Raw genomic sequence first — 24,219 nt, 5'->3', positions numbered from 1 at the left:
TGATGTCTTTTAAATTTTTTTTTTTATAGTTCCTTTTGGGATCATTTTCTTTCAGCCTACATAGCTTTCATTGGTTTTTATTTTACCTCTGTAGAAGATTACCTTAAGTTTTTATTTGTTTGAAAATCATTTTAGTTTTTCTTTGTTTTAGAAGTTATTTTTGCTAAATACAGTATACTGTGTTGGCAATATTTCTAAAAAGATATCACTGTTTTCTCATGACCTCCACAGTTTCTATTAATTAATCACAAGTTAGTCTTATTGCTGCTCCAATTAAGGTAATGTAATGTACTTTTTTACTTTAGTTTCTTTTGAGAATTTTTTATTCATTCCTGGTTTTCAGTACTTTTGCTCTAGTGGCGCTAGATGTGATTTTCTGTCTATTTACCCTTTTGAGGTTTGTAAAAGATCCAGAATTTGTGGTTTACTGTTCTTTTGTCACTTTCACAATTCTTGCCTGTCTTGCTTTGATTATTTACTCTCAATATTTTTTCTTTACTTCTGGAATTCCAGTTTATACTAAACATTTTTATTTAGGTCTCTTAAGTTCTTTTTCCCATCACCGTTTCTCTTTAGATTCAACATGCACGCTTTCTATAATTTTTTTGTTCTTTAATTCTATCTCCTGTTGATGAATCCCTCCACAGATTTATTAATTGAAGTACAACTACATGTTTGTAGTTCTACAATTCCCATTCATTAATACAGATTCAAATCCTGTGAAGAAATTTTCCATTGTCTAATCCATTTTTGATCATATTAATCATAATCATCTAAGGTCAATGTCATGTAACTCCAATATTAGGATATTGTGTGGGTCAGTATTTAGTAATTGAAAATTTATTTATTTAGCTTGCTTGGCCATGTTTTTTGGCATAACTGGCAATTTTTTATTGATTGCTAGACATTATGCAAGAATATGTATAGAGGTTCTTTCTTATGTTGTTTTCCTCTAGAGCATATTTAATTTTCTTTTACTAGACAGCTAAATATAGGGAGAGAGCCTTCTACCAAAGAATTTAAGAATGGTTTAAGCTGGACTTTAGACTTTGTATAAGCAACACTATTTCTGTTTGTCCTGATACATACAGTGTCTCAATTTTTCTCCTTGATAGACTCGACTCCAACTTTTTCTTCCCTATGCTATAAAGTCCTTAAAATCACTAATTGGCTCTTAAAATATGTATTTACAGTCACTGTATTTGTTATCTTGGTCACTGGTCCTAATAAAACAATTTAGCAATTAGCAAATATCTTCAGAGAAAAGTATGAGCAAAATATGCTCTACTGTTTTGTGATTTCAATTTCTCTGGGAGCTTGGGTGCCTTGGGAGACTTTAATTCTAATATTTTTCTCCCTAGTGATACAGCTGAAGAAAACCCTAGATTGCTACTCTCCAGTGTGCCTCCATTCATTTCACTAAGTAGTTGATAATTTCCAGGAAAGACAAAAAAAGCCCACTCAGTCAGATATAAAGCTCTCTAAAATTCATCTCTTTTCTTACTGGGATTCATCCCCTCAAGTCTTTTTAAGTCTTTTTTCTTGGCTTTTTTTAATGTATAGTTTGGATCATTATATGTTTAACATTTTATTATTTTATTTATATTTTGAGATATATATCCCTTCTGGATATTAATCTATTTCATGTTCTATGTTTATCTTAAATAACAAGATTTTTCTCATCAATTGTTAACCTTCCTCATTCCTTAGTCCATAATACTAACTTTCCTTTGGACATGCAATTTGTCATAGTCTCTTTTATTATCGCTTTAATTAATTTCTGAATACTGACATGATTACCCTATCATATACAGTTATGACACATATAGCATATGTCATCTTCATTTCAACTTATATTTTTCAGTTTCAAATTTTATTACTAAGAAGATAATTTCAAATAGCCTCTTTTAAAACATTCATAAAATGACTCCTGGTTTCTATACTCATTCTTGTTCCAACATAAAGATTCCTCCCAACTATGTCAAATAAATGTTAAAATATCAATATATTCTGGTAGTCTTCTACTCAAGACTCTGAAATTATGTACAAATTATATTGAATAATTGCTTTAGCTACATAAACTTGTAATTAGTGTTAATGACTGGTCAGCAAGATTTCCTTTAATAATTACAAGGTATTTTAAGAGGAAATATCTTTCTTAAATATGGAATTATCTTTCTCAAATAGATCTATTCATCATTAAGGTATCAATCTTTTTCTAGGTAAAGAGGCAAAGCCTCAGTCTGCCTAAATTTCTCAGGATTTCTTTCGGAGCACATTACATTCAAGATGCATACCAGTCTTCCAGCACCACAATTATTGCAATAGAGGTTTCAAAGTTCGGTATCTTTCTAATCTGGGTATTTGCTTCCAAAATTCGAAATGCAACTTAATCCATGCCAGCAATTTGTATATACCTAGGTTACAGATTTGGGGGTAAACGTTCTGGGTATCTAGCTACCTCTGTTTGCCTAATACCTTTTACATGTCTGCACTGAAACGGTTCGACAGATTTTTCCCAAACACCATTCTTAACAAGAAAAGCATCTAATTCATTGTGACGATGTCATTTTTACCTTTCCTACCTTGAACTCACACAAATTCTATACAGACTCATTTCTTTCCCACAATAGTTGCTCTTCCCTTACCCAGGTGACTGGTGGCTTCCTTGTCCCACGGCCAGGTGGCAGCACCTGCAAGGTCTTCTCGCACTGAACTGGCAAAGTAGACATTGAGGAAGTGAGTACTGTTGAGCTGCAGCTCCTCCTTCAGCTCCTTCACACTCATGTACGCCCTAGAGAGTACAGAAAAGGTGAAAATGTCATACCCAAGTCTGGTACTTAGAGAACCCCACACCTAAGCAAACTCAAACTCCTAGTCAACGCTCAGACTTCTTAGCATTGAGGAAGTCTGAGAGGCTGAGAACAAACTGTCATAAGGCCAGGAAAAAGGCACTAATACAAATTTGGGATATTTATGAAGTATGATACATAGCATCATACATTTTTTAAGCACTATATTATCTATATGAATGCTCAATATTTCATAGTATATTCAATTTCCAACTCTACACCCAGATCATTTTTGCAAGATAGAATAAATGAAACTCCTAATTCTTTACCCTGAGAATTACCCTCTGGTCATCTCGAAGATTGTCTTCCAACTCTCAACCCTTGGTTCTTTCCACCATGGCATTTTTTTTTTTTTAGATTTTATTTATTTATGCATGCAGAAATGGGTATAGGTCAGAGGAGCAGGGGTGGTGAGAGGATTCACCAGAGACAGAGTGGGGAACAGAATAGGCAGATCGATGAAGTACACTGCTGAGGGGAGCAGTGGATGAGAGAGGAGAGGTCTGCCGCAACATATGGGTCGCCTCTGGGTGTGGGATCAAACTCTCACTGAAGCGGCCACACCTTGACTTAGCTTCACAGTGCAGAGCTTCACCTGTTGCACCACCAGGGAGGGCCCAGCATTACTATTATAATGAGAAGACAAATGAATTCGCTTCAGCATCTGTTTGCTTCAATTATTATTTTTTAAAGAGAAACAGTAACTAGGTAGCATAAAGGAGAAACAAATAGATGAGTTATAGGTAGTAGAAAATATCATAAAGCTACTATGAAAATATTAATTGTATATACATTTTTCTTTCTGGTTCCTTAATCCATATAAACCCCAACCCTATTTCAATTCCCTTATTAAATTTACCAAGTATCTTTATTAGTGGACTTCAAAGCACTGGGCAACTTACATTCACACTTATACACAGGTTATGGTTTATTAGGAACACATGCGTAGAGGCCCTTTATTAAAGGAAACAAGCATGTGACTTCTTAATAAGCTCATATATAGTCAAAGAACTTCATCTTATGAGCATCAATGAAAATTAATACTTTACCATGAGCAAACAGCACCTTCCTGTTCTCACTGAACAACTATTTTAAGAAGAACTAAACCAGAGCTCAATGGACCCTTGGACATCCAGGGTGCTTCCCATAGTGACCATGGTCTGCACTTCAAAGAGAAGACTATGCCTATCATAGCTAGGAAGACAGTTTCTTTGACACAAGTTGGAAATTCCTTTATAGACCAAGTTTGATTGTTAGTAATCTGATGGACACTGAAATCTCCCAAGCAGAAGTTCATGCTAGGACCCCATGACACTTCTCTTGCTGGCAGTGCCCCACAACCCCATGGGTGATGACATCTCATTTAATGCACATGTATGATACAACAAAGAGTGTCAATGAATTTGAGACCATAAAGAAGGTTGTTTGTTTGGAACAGAGCCAAAAATGGAATAAACATAAAGAAACAAACAAAAAAATTGTTTTAAATAAAAGTTGCTTTGGAGAAAAATGATTTTAAAATGTTAGTCCTTATTCACTTGTGATACCTTGGAAAAATAGCTCTCAGTCCCCAAAATATATAGATCCCATGGAATTATGTGACATGTGATCAGAGAGGTATTCCTTCTGCTGCTTCCTAGAGACACAATGTTTTTTGGACTGTTGCCTAGATCCCTGGACATTAGTCACATTCCCTTTCCCTTTCTCCTTTATTAAAAATAACTGCAATTTCTGTATTGACAAATTGATGGTTTCAAGCTGTGATGACATCAAGTAATACTTCAACATGTGGATGATTCAAAAAGCCAGAGGAAAGAAGCACAGTGGGAATTGGTGGGGGGTAAGAGAAAAAAGAAGAGGATGGGGAGAAGAAAAGGACAGAAAGGAAGAGAAGGTGAGAGAACAGAGGGAAGAATTAAGGGCAGAGAGAGTTCAAGACTGACCTACACACAGTAAGAATATCAAGAAAGAAGAATGGCCCCCTTTTTTCTCTGCCCCTATTCCAGAGGCCCCACTGAAAGTAGGAGTGATGCTATTTTTTCTCTGTCCTTATTTCCCCAAACCCATTGTTCCTTGCATGGTTTAGTTGAGCTGTCTGTGCATTTCTGGGTTTCCTGCCACACACCTGTGTTGGCTGCCACCTCTGTCCTCCCTCAGCCCAGCACTTATTCTCATTATCCTTGAGATCCCTGTAGTTGGTCTCCCTCTTCACCACCAGCCTCACCAGCTGGTTCAACTCATCTCTTTTTCTTTTGTGCAACCCTCTCTCCAGCCAGAAATGACACTCCCACACGACAGTATTTAGGCCATTCTGTTCATAAGCCAGGTATGTTTACCCTGATTCCGGCACTCCACAGAAAGGCTGACAGAAATCTCAGCAAGTAAATAGAGAAAGTAGGTTTCTTATATTTAGTGACGGCTGGAGGCAGTTGTTAGTTGGAATAATATAGAAAAATATTTTATTAGAAACAAAGACTGTTGTCAAGATTATTCTCTACCTCCAAAAGGGTTAAAGTGTAGCTATCAGTGTGTCTTTTTTTTAACATAGAATGACCTGACTATGTATCATAACACATGTATAGTACTTCTTAATTTAATCAGAGTTACTGAAGATGGATGTCAGAGCTTGTCAACTAATATGAACAGAGCATGGATCAGAACTGCTGGGGTCAGATTGGTCATGGAGGGGTAATGGAGAAGGATAGAGATCCTTAAATTCAAGAGCTCAAAATCTTGTTTGAGAAACTATTTAATAAGAGATAGATATGCCATCCAAACTTTGGTGTGCTTCATTTTTCTTTTCCTAAAACTTCTTTTTTATTGCTTCAGAACGTTTAAAAAGTTTTCTTCAAATCCTGTTTTCAAGCACAGTGTTCTTTCTATAGTGTCACACATACACACACACACACACACACACACACACACACACCTCCCTCAAAGAAGTTGGCTCTTTTTGACAATAATTAAAGAGTTAATTCCTAACTTTCTATTCCATTAACATGGGGAAGGTGAATAAATCCTTTAAAAACATAGGTGACTGAAAAGCTATTACACTTTGACTGTAGAAGGCAGAATGACACAGTAGTTAATTCAGAAATAGCTGGTGAGCAATTGCTAAATCTCAGGTCCCAATCTGATCAATCCAGGTAGCACTTCTACCCTCCTGCCTGGAATTTGTAGCCCCAATTGGGGGGAGGGAGGCTGACAAGGAAATGAACAGTCACAGTCAGCAGGTACCATGGCAGAGAATGTAAAAGGTGTGTGATAAGCTATAGACTGACCTAGATTTGTGATGTCAGTGAAATCTTGCAGAACTAACAAACATACCAAGACATGGCAATGTGCTAATTTGGAGGGTAGGGTGACATTGGAGGAAGAAATGGTCATTGAAATAAAGTGGCCTGGGTATGAGAGGAAGTTCACAGCAATTGGGAAGTAGAAAGACTGATGCTGAAGAAGGCAAGAAGATTTGGAACCACAAAGTCTTACAAACTATGCTAAGAAGTTCAGAGTTCTTCAAAGCAAGGAAGGAAATGATTAGGTTTACCTTTGATGAAGAATCATTTTAAGAAAGTGTGGAGAACTATTATAATGGGTATAAACTGAATCTATGACTGGATTTGACAGATATTTAGTTATAGAATCAAATAAAGTTGGTACTTAATTGGATTGGTGGGGAGAGAAAAAGTCTAAAATGACCCCTGAGTATTAAAAGCGGGTAAGAGGGTAGCCCAATACACTGGAGAGGGAAAGAAGAGCAGTTAAAAGTCATCTGTGGTAATAAATCAGAGATCCTTACTAGACAGGTATGTTTATGGTTCCCATGATCTGCGAAGTATATAAATTCAGAAAGAACTAACACAGAGATGGTAGTGGAAAATACGGAATGAATAGGTAGCTCTTTACTGACTTGATATTAGGTCTACTCAACACAACATGTGGTTAGGGAAAGAGAAAAAGAGAAAGGCAAGGAGAGAGGATCTTTCATAAAATATATCCAGAATTATGCAATCTGAGAATCTGGAGAGAGACAATGTTAATTTGCTTTGTTTAAAAATATAAATATTTACTTTTGAATTACTTGTTATGGGACAGTGAAAGACTGATCTTTTCTGAGTGTCTCAAAAGTCTCCATTTGGCCCAGGAAAAAAAGTATAGAGAGTGAGAAGAGAAGGCATAGGATCAAATTCAGAGGAACAGTAACTTTAAGGAAGAGTCAGAGGCAAAGAAACTGGCAGAGAAGTCAGAAAAGCAGTAATGAAAAGGTAGGAAGAAATCCAGGAGAGTCAGCATCTCCAAAGCCAAGGGAGATCAATCCAAATGTTCCTGGCGACTGCAGAGAGAGAAGAAAAGTCTCCATAAGAAGCAGAAACATGATTTGTAGTTTTGACAAAAGCAATTTCTGAAAAGCAGTAGAGGCAGAAACCAGACAGCAGTAGTGTGGGGGAACAAGTGGGTCTCCAGGAACAGAATGTAACAGACAAAGGCAAGAATCTCAACAATAGAGGAAAAGGGTGAGAATATAGAAGAAAATGGAAAGGTTTTGTGATAGGAGATGTAAGCATGATTATATCAGTTTAACAGAAAGATACCCATGAGGAGAGAAAAAAAAATGAAGTGCTAACGAGCTAACAGCTCAGTGCACACCATTTTCATTGAAGACTTCCCCTGAGCCAAATAAGAGTTGTCTTACAGGAGGTTTTGCTCACTTCCTCTGAGGGGCAGCTCACCAACAGTGCTGCACTGACAGAAAGGTACACAATGCCAGAAGCTTTGCCCCAAGATGGGACCAAATTTGTGATGTAATTCATATCTCCATGAGAGTACATTCTAGCTGAGATAATATGTCTGCTCAGCCCCTTCCCTGCCTTCGCCTGTCCTTCCCAGCCCTTCCTGCTAATAGAAACTCCCCAAAACCACAAATACCAGAATTCCTGTCTCAGGTACCATTTCTTTGGAATCTCAATGAAGACAGAGGAACACAACTCCAAGCAATAGCAGGGGAGGCCGGTAGAGAGGAAAGAATGCAAATGGGTTTTAATGGTTGATGACATTCCATTGAGGGAATGTTCCTCTAGTTTATGTTGCTTTATTTATTTATTTATTTTGAGTTATCTATGCATACAAGGCTGGGATACAGGCCAGAGGTGCAGGGATGAGAGGATTCACCAGACACAGAGTGGGGAGCAGAACAGACAAACTGACTGAAATGCACTGCTGAGGAGAGCAGCAGGTGGGTCAGGAGAGGTCTGCTGCACCATGTGGGCCACCTCCCTGGCCAAGGATCAAACTCGTAGGAGTACAAGGCTGCAGTGGCTGCAGATTCAGCTTCATAGTGCTATGCTTTACCTGGTCATGTCATCAGGGAGGGCCTATTACTTTATTAAAGCAGAATGAAAACACCCTGCCCCATCCCATGAGTGGAGAGTGAATTGATGAGGAATCTGAAAAGACTTCAACAGTGTGAAATATTCATGGTGGAAGAACAGGGAACAAGATCCACCTTCATGGGAGGTACAGAGGATTAGTTAGGTGGGTTCACCTTATCTCAAATCCAGTTAGTTGTAACTCCCTTTTAGAGGAAACTGAAAAGGAACAAGAGAAATTCCTGTTGTTATTAATAATTTGAATGGTGGTAAGTCTTTCCTAAGTGTTGAATTAATATATATTACAAAATACTACATTCATTAATTAAAAATTGGATACAAAGATGTTCTGATTTCATCCTCAATATTCTTGAGAAAACTGTCTTCTGCAAGGTCATCAATAATTTTCTAGTTGTTTTACTAGACATTTTTTTGTTCTTAATTTTTGTCCACTGAGACCTTTGACAGTGTTGAGCACTGTCTTGCCAAATTTTCCTCCTCAACTGGGTCAGTAGGTCAACACTCTCCTTGTTTATTTCCCACCTTGACAGACACGCCTCCATATACTCTGTCATGGGAGTCCTCCTTCCTTTCTTCCCTCATAAGCGCTGCTTTCTAGCCCACCTTCTACCTTCTTACTTACCCCTCCGTACTGTCCTAGCGTGAGACTTGTACTCCTGCAGCTTCTCCAGTGATGACTTTAACATATGTATCTCTGAGGCAGTGGGAGCCTATTCTCCTAAATCACACATGATATCGATGTTACCATAATTTAAAAAAAAAAATAGTGTATCTCTAGCTTAAATTATCTCCTGAGTTCCAGGTAAGTTTATCTAACTTTTTATTATGCATACAAGAACTGGGGTACAGGCCAGAGGTGCAGGGGTGAGAGGATTCACCAGAGACAGAGTGGGGAGCAGAATGAACAAACTGACTGAAATGCACTGCTGAGGGAGCAGTGGGTGAGACTGGAGCAGTCTCGTGTCTGCAGGTCACCTCCCTGGCTGGGGGTGGAACTTGTACTGCAGTGGCTGTGGTTAGTTAGCTTCACAGTGCTGCTCATTAACCCCTTGAGCCACCAGGGAGGACCCTATATAACATTTTGATGTGTACCATCCTCTAGATGTCCCTCAGAGATCTCACATTCAGTAAGTCTACAATTCAACACATCCTCCACTTTAATGCCCACTTCCTGCAGCCTCATCACTGCCCTGTCTCCAACCAAGAACACTAAGAGTGAATTATTCTACATTCTTCTGTCTCAATTCCACATCCAATTAGTCACTGAGTCTGATAAATTCTATATTCTAACATTTCTGAAACCTTTCCCTTCGACAGTCCACTTTGTCACTGCTTTAAGCCATCATACTTTATTAAGAAAAAACTTTGCTAGATGCTCCAGTCTTTTATCTTGTTTCAGCTTCCTTATGGTCTTATGAACAATTCCCTAGTTTAAAGTGCTCTCTAGGTGTCCCAGTGCATTTGGGGCAAAATCCATTTGCTTAATAAATTTTCAAAGTTCTTCATGATCTGGTCCATTGCTGCCTGACTAGTTTCCTCTTTGGCCATTATTTCTCATACACTTTTTTTTGTTCCATATCCCCAAAGTACTAGTTCTACACTACACGTGTTATATTCTTTTTCTTGTTCCATGAAATTGCACAAATAATTCTTCTGTCTAGAATGTTCTTTCCCCATTCTGATTAGAACAGGCTTTTCTGCTAGCAATTATCCATTATAACAAGCTGGTATAGATGCCATTTCTTTCTTTAAGGTATGCCTTTGCATATTATCTATATATTATTTATTTATATTTTACATCATTGCTCATTTTTGTACAATGATTGCTTTCTCCTCTCAGGTGTAGTCCTCACAGAATTTCCACCACAATTCACCCATGTAATACGATATCATTTCTTCCAGGGAGGTTCCCCCAACACTGAATTCAGATTTGGTTCCCAGACTCTATATTCATAACACATTTGATGATGTCCTTTCACCATAAAATTATCCTGGTGACTGTTAAAAAGCTGAAATTTGAACTAAGATTCTTTTATTTCAGAGCATTTTGTCTAACTGTGGTGAATAGTTCCTCTAACGATAGACTAAATATTTCTTAATATTAGGTCTCCAAAAGAAATTAAACTCCACTGTGAGTTATACACATTGTCATTCTTAAATAAGTCATTTCTATATTTATTTTTTACTTGATGAAACAATTAGTTGCAAATGACACCTAGATAATAAGAAACCATTTAAAAAAAAAATCCTTTCACCCAATATAGTCTTACTGGCTATCAGCAGACACATCACAGGAAAATCCAAATCTAATAAAGTGTGCTGGTGTGGGTTATGATGCTCACAGCTCCCCCAGAATTTGTGTCAACCTGCATCTGGGGCTTACTGGTCTTCATGCCTCAAGGAATAGTAGGTTCCTAATCTGTCCTCTACCTGAGACATTTTTTTTAAAGATTTATTCATGCATACAGAACTGGGGTACAAGTCAGAGGTGCAGGAGCAGTGAGAGGCTTCACCAGAGACAAAGTGGGGAGCAGAACAGGCCCATCGATGAAGTGCTCTGCTGAGGGGAGCAGCGGATGGGTCACGAGTGATCTGCCGCACCATGTGGGATCACCTCCCTGGCCTGGGATAGAATTCGCAGTGAAGCGGCTGCAGCCAGCTTGCAATGCTGCATCCTAACCTGCTGCACCACCAGGGAGGGCCCTACCTGAGACATTTATATAAGCCTATGGACTCCATTTAGATCATAAATACATGTGCATCCCACTGAAAAGGCTTCCATAGGCAAACTGTGTTTGCCTTTTCCACTGTTATTTGTAAACTTTGAATCCAGAAAGTTACTAGACCAATTCTGTCCTTTCGAAAGATGGAATTGTCAGAGTGGCTGAAGAATTCTACATCCACACTAAGAGGTCCTTCCTGCTGTCTTCTCAATCCCCACCTCTTCTTGGGTGGTCCCACACCCATTCCTCTCTGAGAGTTGGGTCCTAAAAGGCACACCCTTTCAGCCACTCTATTTACTTCCTTTTCCAGAAGGTCAAGACACACTTTCTATCTAGACAGCATATTTCCTATGTCAGTCCCTTCTTCTCATGCCCCAGATATTAATGTTTTGAAGCCATGTGAGAATCATTTGTTGGCGGCATGACCACATCAGACTATGGCCCAGAAATGACTCACTGTCCTGAGGTCGCCTGTGTTTACCATCAATATTCCACTCCAGCTGGTTTTCCCTTTCCCAGAAAACCTAGAACTAAGTGCTTTCTCCATTTATCTCCTTCCACGCTTTTTACTGACCATGTCCTCTGAAAGGGGTGTGTGTGCGTGTATACTTTGGATCAGGGGTCATCATCTATGGGCTGGCCTGGGAACTGTGAATGGTTTTCATGTTTTTAAAGAGTTAAAAGAAGATAGAGGATGAGGAGGAAAAGATAAGAATGCAGCAGAGACCATATGTGACGTAAAATTTAAAATATTTACTATCTGGTCATTTACAGAGTCAACTTTGATACCATATTAAGGTATATTTAGAAACCTTGAGTCTGAATTCAGACAGATATGGATTACAGTACAACTATGGAAACTTGGAACTGAAATTCTCTAAGCTTCAGTTTTTTCATCTCTAGCATAACATATTAACTAACTTAATGAACGATGTGAAGGCAAATGGCATGATATATAAAACACTCAGCATAGCACTTATTCACAAACAGGGCGAAATAAATACTAATTGTTTTTTATTTTTAATTTTAGAGTGCTCTGATAATATTTTACCATTTAAAAAAAACCAACAGTTACATTAAAATTTTATAATTACTAAAGTCATTAAAGTGAGTAAACTATTAAAACCTATTAATATTTTTCAAAACCACTTATAATAATAATGTATTTATAATAGCACTGTTACCTAACAGTCCTTTTTGTATTAAGATAAGTTTTTTTCACAGACTGAAAAATATCTTTTGCTTTGATGACTGCTCACAATTTTTTTTAACATTTTTATTTTTTCATGTTGTATAATATTTGATGTGTAGTCTCTACAAATCTTCCACTACCACAATACCTGTAAACCTTCACAACAGTCCCGTATATTCTTCCCAACATGTATCTCCACCCCCCTTCCCTGCAATATGCCTTAGATCTATAGTTGGCCTGCAAGCTCTATCTCTCCCTTTTTTTTTTTTTTTTTTGACCCTCTGTTTGGTTTCCCTATTTTCATAATAACAGATGATACATTTTTTATGCTCATATAGGAAAAGCTGATTACAAAGAAGCAATGCATTTGTAGACCAATAGGTAACCAAATTTCTTAACTATCCTGTGATTAGATCAAAAACAAGAGAATATCATAGCCATGGTTCTGTAAAGACTAAAGGTGAGTAAGACAAATACTTCTATATGTAAGTGAAAAATGTCTTAATGGAAGAAGACCTTAGAGATGTATTTTCTGTTTCTTTTTCATTTAGGCAGAAATCTGAGGATAATCATTTCTCCCCCTGTTCACTCTTCCAATCAATCATTGAAATTTATCTGACTTACCTATTTTTTTTCAATTTCCTTCCCTTCAACTCTAATGTCACTGCCACATGATCTCATTATCTCTTGCCCAGAATAAAGATGTTACCCTGTCTTCATGTCTACAGTTTCCCTTTCTCCAAACTGTTACCCACATAACCACTGAAACCAGCCATTTAATTCGTGAATCTGACCAAACTAGTACTTTGTTTACAACAATCTCATCCCTTGTCATTATCTGACTTACACTTTATGTTCCAGGAATATCAAACTGCTTATAGTTCCCCACCCACACCCAACTATGCTATTTAGCGCCTGTTTATTTGCCTATGTTATTCCCTCTATTTAAATTTTTTTAATTATTTTAAATTTTTTAAATTACTTTTAAATTACTAAAGTAGTATATGCATATTATTAATAATTAAGAATGCAAAAAATAATTAAAAGAAAATAACCCAAATTCTAATACTTCAGAGAAAACTACTACTTATATTTTCAATGTATTCATTCCATCATTTTTCTATTCTGTGCACATAAAATAATGAACAGAATTGGAGGCATGCTATCTCTTTGAATCTTCAGTTGCTATTATTTCATCACAAATCTATTTCATTCAGCAAAATATGCAATGGTGTATTTTTGCATTTGTCCTTTACATTGTTATGTTATAAACAGTTAAAAAGTAACAAATATATGTTTTTCAGTCATTTACTATTTAGTGCCAAAGATGTTTCCATCTCATTGAGAGATACTTCTGTAGCAATGGCACTGTCCATCAAAGTGGAACATTACCTTTCACTAGACATGGAATGAAAAGCATATTCTGAAAACATGAAATCTTTTAGTCTCACAATATTCTGTGAGATTGGTATAGAAACACAGTGAAATCTGTTTATAGATTCAAGTGTAAATGCTGGTAATAATATGGGTACACAGCTAATTTTGATGCAAAATTATACATACTGACTAATGCTCCTTGGCTTATCTCACTGTGAGGCAAGCACTGTGCAAGTCTCAGCAATGTCTGCGTCACTGAGAAGTCCTCCAGGCCAAAGGAATGATGAAGTTACCTTCAAATTAGATTGAGATTTGTGACAAACACTGACTCTTTAAGTACATTTCACAAAAGGGATACCACAATCGTAATTTATTCTAAAGCAGATTATTAAATATTTTAAGAATTCTATACTAAATAAAGCTAAAATCTGTTTAAATTCCTTGGGAATAAATGTGTAGTAACAAAGATTGCAATTGAATTGAATAACATGGATAATTTGGGTTTTGCTATTTTCTTGTTTTGCTATTTTCTTCTTTGCTATTTTCTTGGTATATTATATATTAAGCTTCAGTGTCATGATTTGAAAAATGATTATGATCATTTATAAAAGGAACATAGCAATGATCTAAAAATGAAGGTAATAATGGTGTTCCTCAAATTTCTATGCAGGTTGAATAAAATTATGTATGTAAAGCAAAAGGCAAAATACTGAGAACACAAAAGGTTAGTTACTTAACTCCCCATTCCTCAAACACATTTAAAAATGACACACTTTTATTGGTTTTATAATAATACCTATTTAAAAAACCAATGGAACATACTTTTACTGATATAAACCTGGAATCAGACTTGTTTTCAAAATTGTGGAAAAATGGAAAGAAATATGTAGTAGGAGAACTTACATGTATTTTTCTACTACCTGAAGATTTATAAGGAGAATGGATTATTTTAGAGGAGAAACAAATTTTAGAGACTAAAATGAACAAAATAGATCTTGGGTAAAAAAAAAATCACTTCAGGGCCTTCCCTGATGGCACAATAGGTGAGGAGCACTGCAAGTCAGTCATAGCTGCTTCAGTGTGAGTTTGAACCCTGCCCGGGAGGAGATCCACATGGCGCAGCAGACCTCTCCTGACCCGCCTGCTGCTCCCCTCAGCAGTGTACTTCATCAATCTGCCTGTTCTGCTCCCCACTCTGTCTGTGGTGAAGCCTCTCACCACTGCTGCACCTCTGGCATGTACCCCGGTTCTGTATGCATGAATAAACAAACCTTTAAGGAAAAAAAAGAGAAAACTCTTAAAGAGAATCAGAAATGAGAGAAAAAAGCTACAATAGCCTCCACAGAAAAGTAAAAGGATCATAAAAAACTACTATGAACATCTTTATGTCAACAAATCAGATAATCTAGGAAGAGTGGAAAAACTTTTATAACCATACAACCTTCCAAGACTGAATTAGGATGAAATGGGAAACCTGAGCAGGCCAATCACAAGCAAGGAAAATGAAACAGTGATATAAAGTATCCAAAAATATGACGGCCCAGGGCCTGATAATTTTATTAGAGTTCTCCCAAACCTTCAAAGAAGAGCTAATCTTATTTTTCTCAAATTCTTCCAAAAAATTGAGAAGAGGCAACACTTCCAAATACACTTTATAAAGCCAACATCATGTTAATACCAAAAGCAGAACAAAGGCATCACACACACAACACAGATAAATATCTCTAATGAACATAAATGCAAAAATATCTAACCAAACTGAATTCAACCATAACTATACCATAGCCAACTGGAATTTATAGCAGGATGCAAAGATAGTACAAAATACATAATCACACCCACCACTATTCAATATAGTATTAGCAGCTCTAGTCAGAGCAATGAAGGAAAAAATAAGTAAATAAAATGAACTTTATTCATTTTATTGAAAAGAAATAAAACTATTCCTACTTGCGAATGATTAAAAACCCCTAAAGGTGACACTAAAAACGATCATTTGGTATATAAAAGTGGCAGGATACAAAAATCAATATACAAAATATCTATTGATTTCCATATGCAAGCAAGAACTAGAAAGCAAATAGGCCCTTCAAGAAAACAACCCCATTTATAACCCCATCATAAAGAACTAAGTACTTATAGTGAATTTAACAAAGGAGGTGAAAGACATTATTATTTTTTTTAATTTGGAGAAGACACTAAGAAATGGAAGATATTTTGTGCTTTATTGTTTGGAAGAATGAATATTGTTTATATGGCTGTCTTACTTAAAGTAATATATAGATTCAGTCTAATCTTTACCCAAGTTCCATTTAAAGTTCCTTTAAAGAAATACAGCAAACATTAAAAAGGAAAAAAGAAAATCTATCAACACACACACACGAGAAAAAGCCAAAGAAATTCAGAAAAATGAAAATAATTGTATCATGCTCACCAACTTCAAGCCATACCATAAAGTTATAGCAATCAAAAGAGTATAAAGTTGACATAAAAACATACATGACTCGGGGGAATAGAACTGGCAACTCAGAAGTAAAGTCACAGCTCTATAGACAGTTAATCCTTAACAAAGGTGCCAAGAGCATACATTAAATTAAAGAAAGTCCCTTCAACAAATGTGTTGGGAAAGCTGGATAGCCACATGCAAGAGAATGAAGTTAAACCATTATCGTAATTTAAAGTGGATCAAAGACTTGGATGTAAGATCTGAAACCATAAAATACATAGAAGAAAACATAGGCAAAACACCCCATAACACTGGCATCATAGTTGTCTTTGGGGACTCAAATCCAATGGCATGAGAAACAAAAGCAAAAAACAAACGAATGGGACAAATCAAGAAGTCTCTGCACAACAAAAGAAACGATCATTAAAATAAAAGACAACTTACTTAATGGAAGAAAATATTTGTACATCATACATCCGACAAGGGGCTAATATCCAAAATCTACAAAGAACCCATGCAACTCAACAACAAAAGAGCAAATAAATCAATCAAAAGATTGGCAGGAGACCTGGATTGGCACTTATCCAAAGAAGACATACAGCTGGCCATCAGAAACATAAAAAAGAAAAAAAGAGAGAAAAAAAAAAAGGTTCATCAGCACTTACCATTAGGGAAATACAAATCAAAATCACAATGAGATATCAACTAACACTTGTGAGAAAAGTCCAGAAACAAGTTTTGGTGAGACTGTGGAGGAAAAGAATAGTCCTAATTGCTGGTAAGAATTTAAACTGTTTCAACCTTTGTGGAAAACAGTATAGAGGATATTAAATTTTTTAAAAATAGACCCTCCCTGTTTGCGCGAAAGGTTAAGCACAGCACTATGAAGCTACCACAGCCACTGCAGCATGAGTTCGATCCCCGGCCAGGGAGCTGACCCACATAGCAAGTAGATCTCTCCTGGCCTGCCCGCTGCATCTCTCAGCAGTGTATTTCAGTACATCTGCCTGTTGTGCTCCCCACTTTGTTTCTAGTGAATCATCTCACCTACTGCATCTCTGGCCTGCATTCCAGTTCTGTATGCATAAATAAATAAATATACTTTTTAAAATCTCCAACTTAAAACAAAACTAAAAATAAAGCTACCACGTGACCCTGTAAGTCCATACTTCAGTATCAACCTAAACATCGCAAAATGTGAATTCAAAGGGAGATAAACACTCCTGTGTTCATTGCAGTACTTTTTATAATTGCTACACCAGGGGAGCTACCTAAGTGCCCATGACAGAGGAGTGGAGTAGGAAGATGTGGTGTGCATACATAACGGGATACTGCTCAGTTATTAAAAAAAAAAAGTCTCCCTGGTGGCCTCGTAGGGGTTAAGTCTCAGTGCTATCAAGCTATCACCAGCCATTAAGGCATGAGTTCAATCCCTGGCCCGGGAGGTGATACACACAGTGCAGCAGACCGCTCCTATTTCACCACAGCTCCTTTAGCAGTGTATTTCAGTGGATCCACCTGTTCTGCTCCCCACTCTCTCTGGTGAGTTCTCTCACCCTGCCCCCTCACACACATGTGGCCTACACCCCAATACTTTCATGCATAATAAATAAAAACAAATCTCTTTTCAAAAAAAAAAAGCTGAAACATTATAATTTGTGACAACATGGGTAAAACTAGAGGGGATTATGAAAAGTGCAACTAGATACCAAATTATTTCACTTATAAAGAAATGAAACAAAGGGGCAAAACTAAAATGAGGGAGGGAAAGCCTCTGGAAATCTGGCTACAGAATTGAGATACTAGAGGGGGAAGTTGCAGGAAGCTACTAGAGGATGAGAAGCCAAGAAGGCAGGGAGCAGAGGGGGGCTATGGTTGAGGATTACAGTGCTTTGATGGGAGTGGTGTGGTAGCATACATCTGAAGAAGGCTGACTCTCTATCCCTACAGTTCTGTAAACCAATACCTCAATAAAAATAATACTATTAGGGCCCTCCCTGGTGGTGCAGCAGGTTGAAGCACTACACTGGGAAGCTAAGCCAAGCCAAGCTATGGCCACTTCAGTGCAAGTTCGATCCCTGCCCCAGAGGTGACCCACATGGCGTGGCAGACCTCTCCTATTTTACCCACTGCTCCTCTCAACAGTGTACTTCATCGATCTGCCTGTTCTGCTCTCCACTCTGTTTCTGGTAAATCCTCTCACCACCCCTGCACTTCTGGTTTGTACCCCAGTTCTGTATGCATAAATAAATAAAATCTTTAAAATAATAATAATACTATTAGGAAACTAACTAACATAAAAACAATCAATCAATCACGGGTTCTGACTGCAGAACTAAGGTTACCAACTGGAAGAGGGTAGGTGGCAGCAAAGAGTGGAAGGGAGCAATGGGCTGTGACTGAAGGTTATTGATATATTTGCAGAGGAGCGAAACTGTACTCCTCAAACATACAGTGCTGTAAACCAATAAAAAAAAAAAAAACTTTCCTAAGGCAAAGTTTGTTACTTATCTGTATTAGTCTATCTCTGCTCAAGTATGTTGAAACTTAAAGAGAGTGTCAACCAGCAATAACTAACAGAGATTAGGGATTTCATCCTCATTAATTCACCTGACATTTCTCCCAAAGACACTCTGGACAAGCTGGGAGGGTGGGGGTGGTTGAGTAGAAAGCATGGAGGTGTCATCTGTTTAGCCTTATTCTTCATTTAGCATTTTCATTTAGCATTCAGCAGTTTCAACTCAAGAATTTATTAACCAAGTATTTTTGACACTCGCCATTCTCTATTCTCTACACATACACACACACACATGCACACCCACATACATACACAATTTCTTAAATCTAGGTTTATTCTTAGACCAGAGAAATTGCATGTTCCAGATCAGGGCCCTCTGCTATTGAGCAGGCATTCGAAAAAGGCTTCATTGCTAGATATAAAAAGACCACTGCATAATTTATTGGAGGAAATTTCACATAGCTCTGATTACTTTTTAACCAGAGAGTACAAAAAATATCCAAGAATCCTGATCAGATCCAGTGCTGCATTTGGCACATGGGAACTCAAGGGACGAGGAACTGTCAGCAACCCCCAGCTCTTGGGGCTGTTTACCCAGTGCGCCCCGTTAGAGAGGCCGAGCCAGTCGGTAGACAACTTTTTCTCTTCCCTGTGAATATGCAATTTCATTTCCCTAAATAATAGAGGATATTGGGCCAAAGAAAATTTAAAACAATACATTTGTTTAATAGTTCTAATGGCTCTACTGAGGCCTGCCAATGAAAACGCTGGCTAAATTGTCCCAGAGAGCCTTCTACCAGAGCTACACATGACCTATCAAATCTCTATTACCTCCTCTTTTTGCCACTCAATGTTTTTTCTTTCTTCTCTTTTTTCTTATTAGCCTTTTCCAAGGGGTGTGTGTAAGATACACAATGATTGTTCTTTCATTATACATTATGTTTGGGATACAGATTCATGGTTACTTTCCATGGGTATAAAAAGCATATTTGCAAACCAAAGATCAAGATGTAGTTTTCTAGTATAAGGGAACATAATGAAACAATAGAATAGAGTATTTCAAATCATGACTGTCCTGAAAACTCTAGTTAGGTCAGTCTTTTTTTTTTTTTTCAAAGATTTATTTATTTATGCATACAGAATTGGGGTACAGGCCAGAGGTGCAGGGGCGGTGAGAAGATTCACCAGAGACAGAGTGGGGAGCAGAACAGGCAAGTCAAGGAAATACACCGCTGAGGGGAGCAGCAGGGGGACCAGCAGAGGTCTGCCACACCATGTGGATCACCTCCGGGATAGGGATCGAACTTGTGCTAAAATGGCTTTAGCTTCTTAGTGCTGTGCTTTTAACCTGCTGCACCACCAGGGAGGACCAGATCAGCCTTTCTTATTAAGGACATAAAAATGTTTGATGTTCTATGCTGTATTTTCTCTCAAAAATAATTTTTGGGGCCTCCTTGGTGGCCTAGGGGTTAGGCACCAGTACTATCACCACTACTGACTGAGTTTGATTTCCAACCTGGGAGCTGGCCCACATATGGCACAGCAGACTTTCCCTGTCACATCCACTGTTCCCCTCAGCAGTGTATTTCAGTAGATCTGCTTGCATTTTTCCCCTCTCTGTCTCTGGTGAATTCTCTCACCCCCTGCACCTCTGGCCTATACCCCAATTCACCCAGTTATTCTATGCAAAAAGAAAAATCATTTTTGGAGAATTCCCTCCTCCTTCTACTGTGCAACCACTTGGGAAAACACTGAGATGGTTCAACTAAAAAGAAGAGGTTACTATAATAAATAATAATTAACAAATAATTCTTACTTGGTCACCCTTTTGGACTGACCTAAATAAAAGGTAAGCAAGTCAGGAGAGAAGAAAGCAAACATGAGAGAGAAAAAACTGGTGTTGGAACCAGAATATAAAAATAAGAAAAGAAGCATAAGACAAGAAGAATGAAGAAAAAATAAAAGCACACCATTGAAATATAACCAGAAAGGCCACTGTACACCAGACTATTCTTGTTCATCCTTGTGTAAGAAAAGAAATAAAAGCAGACATCTGGACTTGTATCTCATGTCCTCTGACCTTTGAATTATCAAAAGAAAAACATAAAATTCTTTCAAAATAGTGTAATCAGCATATGTGAGAGATAATGTTCTACACTGTTACAGGGGAGAAACGGAGCAAACCAAGGAGAAGCTTGGGCCTGAAGCAACATAGAATCTTGTAACCCGTCTGCCCATGGATATGGGCAGCTTGCAGCTCTCCAACCAAAATGTATACACAAAACAAAAAATTAAGTTTTCAAGGAATAAATGTGTGTCATGTCAATTTCTGCTCATAATGGCCATCACTCTTTATTTTCTACTAATTAACTTCAAAATTTTTAGTTTTGAAGATATTTTAGAGCCTGCTCTTGGCCTTTTCTTTCCCTAGCCTTCTGCAAGTGCCTTGATCCAGTTGCATGACACTCTTTTCTATTCCCTGAATATGCCTAGAATTTCATCCCCAAACTTTCATTCATGTTGTCCTGCTGTCTGAAATTCTAGACTTATACCTACCAAATCTAATCAAACCACCCATTTCCAAATTAAATTTTATCTCCTTTGTATTGAATAATATAATATTTAACCTCCTTACTTTTTGTTCTACTATATCTATAATGAAACCCCTATTTCATTTCTCATGTAGACAGACTTAACCCTGTTCCATGCCTATATATCACATTTTGCACTCATTGAAAATATGTCTTACTGGTATCACTTCCCATAAACAATCTAAGATCTTATAGAATATACCTGACAATTACTTAATTGTATAAGTGAATGAACCGAGGCTTTATGTATCAAAAAGGATTCAATTTTTAGAAAGAATTTCCAAATTATTCTGTAAATCACAATCACCTCTGATATCTGTTCAGATATATTTGAGTAGAGTCAAGTCATAATTTTTTTTTAAAGTTGATGCTTCATTTGATTATTCTGGTAAAACAAAATGTGTGAAGCCATAATCTACAAAATTTAATGATGGAGGAAAAAAACTAAGTTAATGATCCCTTATTGTTAAGTTCAGCTTCAAAACTAAAATCGGTCTACCAGTTCTACCAACTTTTCATCTGAAACCATGTAAACAAAACCAATATCATTTTCACAATATTCTCCTTGCACCTATCTCCAACAAGTTAATCTAAGTGGTGAACATATATGATCTACCTTTCTGAAAAAGCTTTTATCCACAGAGGTTTGCCAGCTATTTAAATTTATAGATTACCCAAGTTCCAATATTGAACTCTAATCTTGGGTGTCTAACGTAGTAGCTGGGAAATCTGAGTTTAAACCATGTAAACCTCCAATTTGTTTCCCTGATCAAAATAAGGAAGAAAAGAAATATAGGCAAAGTTAATACTTCTTAAAATTCTATAATTATATTTGAAAGTAAGAAACTCCCATAGGAGTTCATTTATATGTCTGACACTTTTCAATTATGTCTGTTGACAGTGTCCTTTCATATCCTCAATTGCAAAGTACATCAGCAAGAAGTCATTTTACGTGGGTACCAAAGAGGGAGGGAAAATCATCGAGGCACGGCTGTATCATGTTATTTACTCTGATTCCCTGGTTTTAGAAATGATGACAAACTTCACTTGGAATTCCTGGATCTGTGGGTTCTGAGTATCCAGGATTCATTCCTGGTAATGTCAGGTTAACTCAGGGCATTTGGCAGCACTCAATGAGGTGCTGTGAGTAACATCAGTTTTGCAACCTCATTTGTCATATAATTAAATTATTATATAATGAAAACTATGTACCACACAATAAAATGTTCATTCTCCTACTGTGGTACAGTATACTTAAGCATAAAACAGCCACAAGGGAAGATTGGAAGTGACATGGAAAGGTCAGCCTTAAAATTATTTTAATTCACTTAGAAAAAAAATAACAATAAAAAGAAGAACAAACCCAGGAAGAATTAATTTCCAAACCTAAGGGACTAAGGAAAGTTGAGTTGAAAACAGGAAATTAAGGGAGGAGAAAACAAATGCTGGGACAAGAGAACAGAAGAGAGTGGACCTTAAGAGATGGGGCTATTGTCACATTCCTCACGATAAATTATAGAAGGCCATCACTGAAACTCATAAACACTTGCTATTATTCTAAGATGACTAACCAAACTCGAGGGCTCCCAGCATCAGCATGTCATCGTGGTGTCCAGAATGTCTGAGGGTAGCTATAGGGCAATGCTTTCAAACAATGGATTGTAACCAATTAAGTTTTGAAATAAATACAGTGAGTCTCTAACCAACATGTATTTTTAAAAAGATGAGAAAGGGAAGTATTGGCCTGCATCCTATACTGTTCACACTAATACCTCATTGGAAACCTTAGGTTTGTACATACAAACCTTAGGTTTGTACAGGGCGTAAAAAGGGTGAAAACTTGTGCTATAGGAATTAATCATTCTACTTCTCAAATCATTCTCTCTTCTCTTTTACAGAGGTTCTATTTTACTTCCTGTTTTGTAACACATGAGCATGCACTGAGTTTAGTCCTCAGTCCTGTCTTTGCTCTTTATATATATGCTACTATGTTAAAAACGTAGAACTGGGCCCTCCTTGGTGGCTCAGTGGGTTAAAGCACTGCACTAAGAAGCGAGAGCCACTTCCGTATGAGTTCGATTCCCGCCTGCCCCGGAGGTGACCACATGGCGTGGCAGACATCTCCTGACCCGCCCGCTGCTCCCCTCAGCAGTGTACTTCGTCGATCTGACTGTTCTGCTGTCCACTCTGTCTCTGGTGAAGCCTCTTGCCGACCCTGAGCCTCTGGCCTGTACCCCAGTTCTGTATGCACAAATAAATAAATCTTTAAAAAAAAAAAAAACACGTAGAACTGATGCTCTATCAATTCTGAGTGAATCTATTTTTCAAATTTTTCTCTTTCCAGGCCACAAATATATCGAGCTTCAACTATAAATCATGCCTCATTATACTTCTCTAAACCAATGTATCCAAATGTAAAATCACCTGGATCTGTGTCCTGATATTATCATAGACTGACTGATCACTTTAGTCAATTATCTAGTCTCTGAAAGTTTTGATTTCTTCATCTGTCATCTGTGGATAATATTATTTTATAGCAAATGCATTCCATGCTGTGGCATATAACAATACTTCATTCCTTTTTATGGTCAAAGAATATGGATATACCTTGTTTTATAAAACCTGTATGTCTTAAAAATTTTCTCCTCCTGAATTTCTAAGAAAAGTTACCTACATGGATTTCCTCTAACTCAGTTTCCCCCCCAGTTTCTTCAAAGGGTTTATCTTCTAACTCCTCAACACTTAATTCTCTCGTGTTCACATCCTGCAGATTCTCCCTGAGTGAGTTTATCAAAATCTAAGTAGTCAACTGTCACCAATTTGTTGATGACTCTCAAAACATTATCCATGATCCAGCTACTGGTCTCTTAAGTTTCAAACTGCATATTCAATTTTCTATTAGACATTTTTTACCAACTTGCATTATGAGTGTTTCAACTTCAGTTAATTCAGAGTTGAATTTATCACTTACTTGCATTTCCCACCATTTCTCATCAGTTCTATTAAAGTGGTTGGAGTTCACCTTTTAGTCACCTGTGCCATAAATATGAATAATCCCTCTCCACTGTTTCACCCCTTTCCACTGCTATCACTTCTCAATGTCTACAGCTCTGATGTGTCTCACATATCCATC

At 37.3% G+C, this 24,219-nt stretch overlaps 1 protein-coding gene across 2 annotated transcripts in view; it reads right to left on the bottom strand.

The window, feature by feature from the left end:
* Nucleotides 1-24,219, bottom strand: part of PAPPA2 (pappalysin 2) — a 262,642-nt gene that overhangs the window by 165,078 nt on the left and 73,345 nt on the right. For both annotated transcript variants that reach the window (XM_004688509.2, XM_012729236.1), the window contains exon 3: nucleotides 2,649-2,794. In XM_004688509.2, the coding sequence (XP_004688566.1) occupies nucleotides 2,649-2,794 (146 nt within the window). The remainder of the gene's footprint in view (nucleotides 1-2,648; nucleotides 2,795-24,219) is intronic.

Source organism: Condylura cristata, unplaced genomic scaffold, assembly GCF_000260355.1.
Source record: "Condylura cristata isolate star-nosed mole 26May11 unplaced genomic scaffold, ConCri1.0 scaffold00024, whole genome shotgun sequence".
Lineage (NCBI taxonomy): Eukaryota > Metazoa > Chordata > Mammalia > Eulipotyphla > Talpidae > Condylura > Condylura cristata.
Note: the sequence above shows the minus strand (reverse complement) of the source record. Positions and strands in the feature narration are given on the sequence as shown.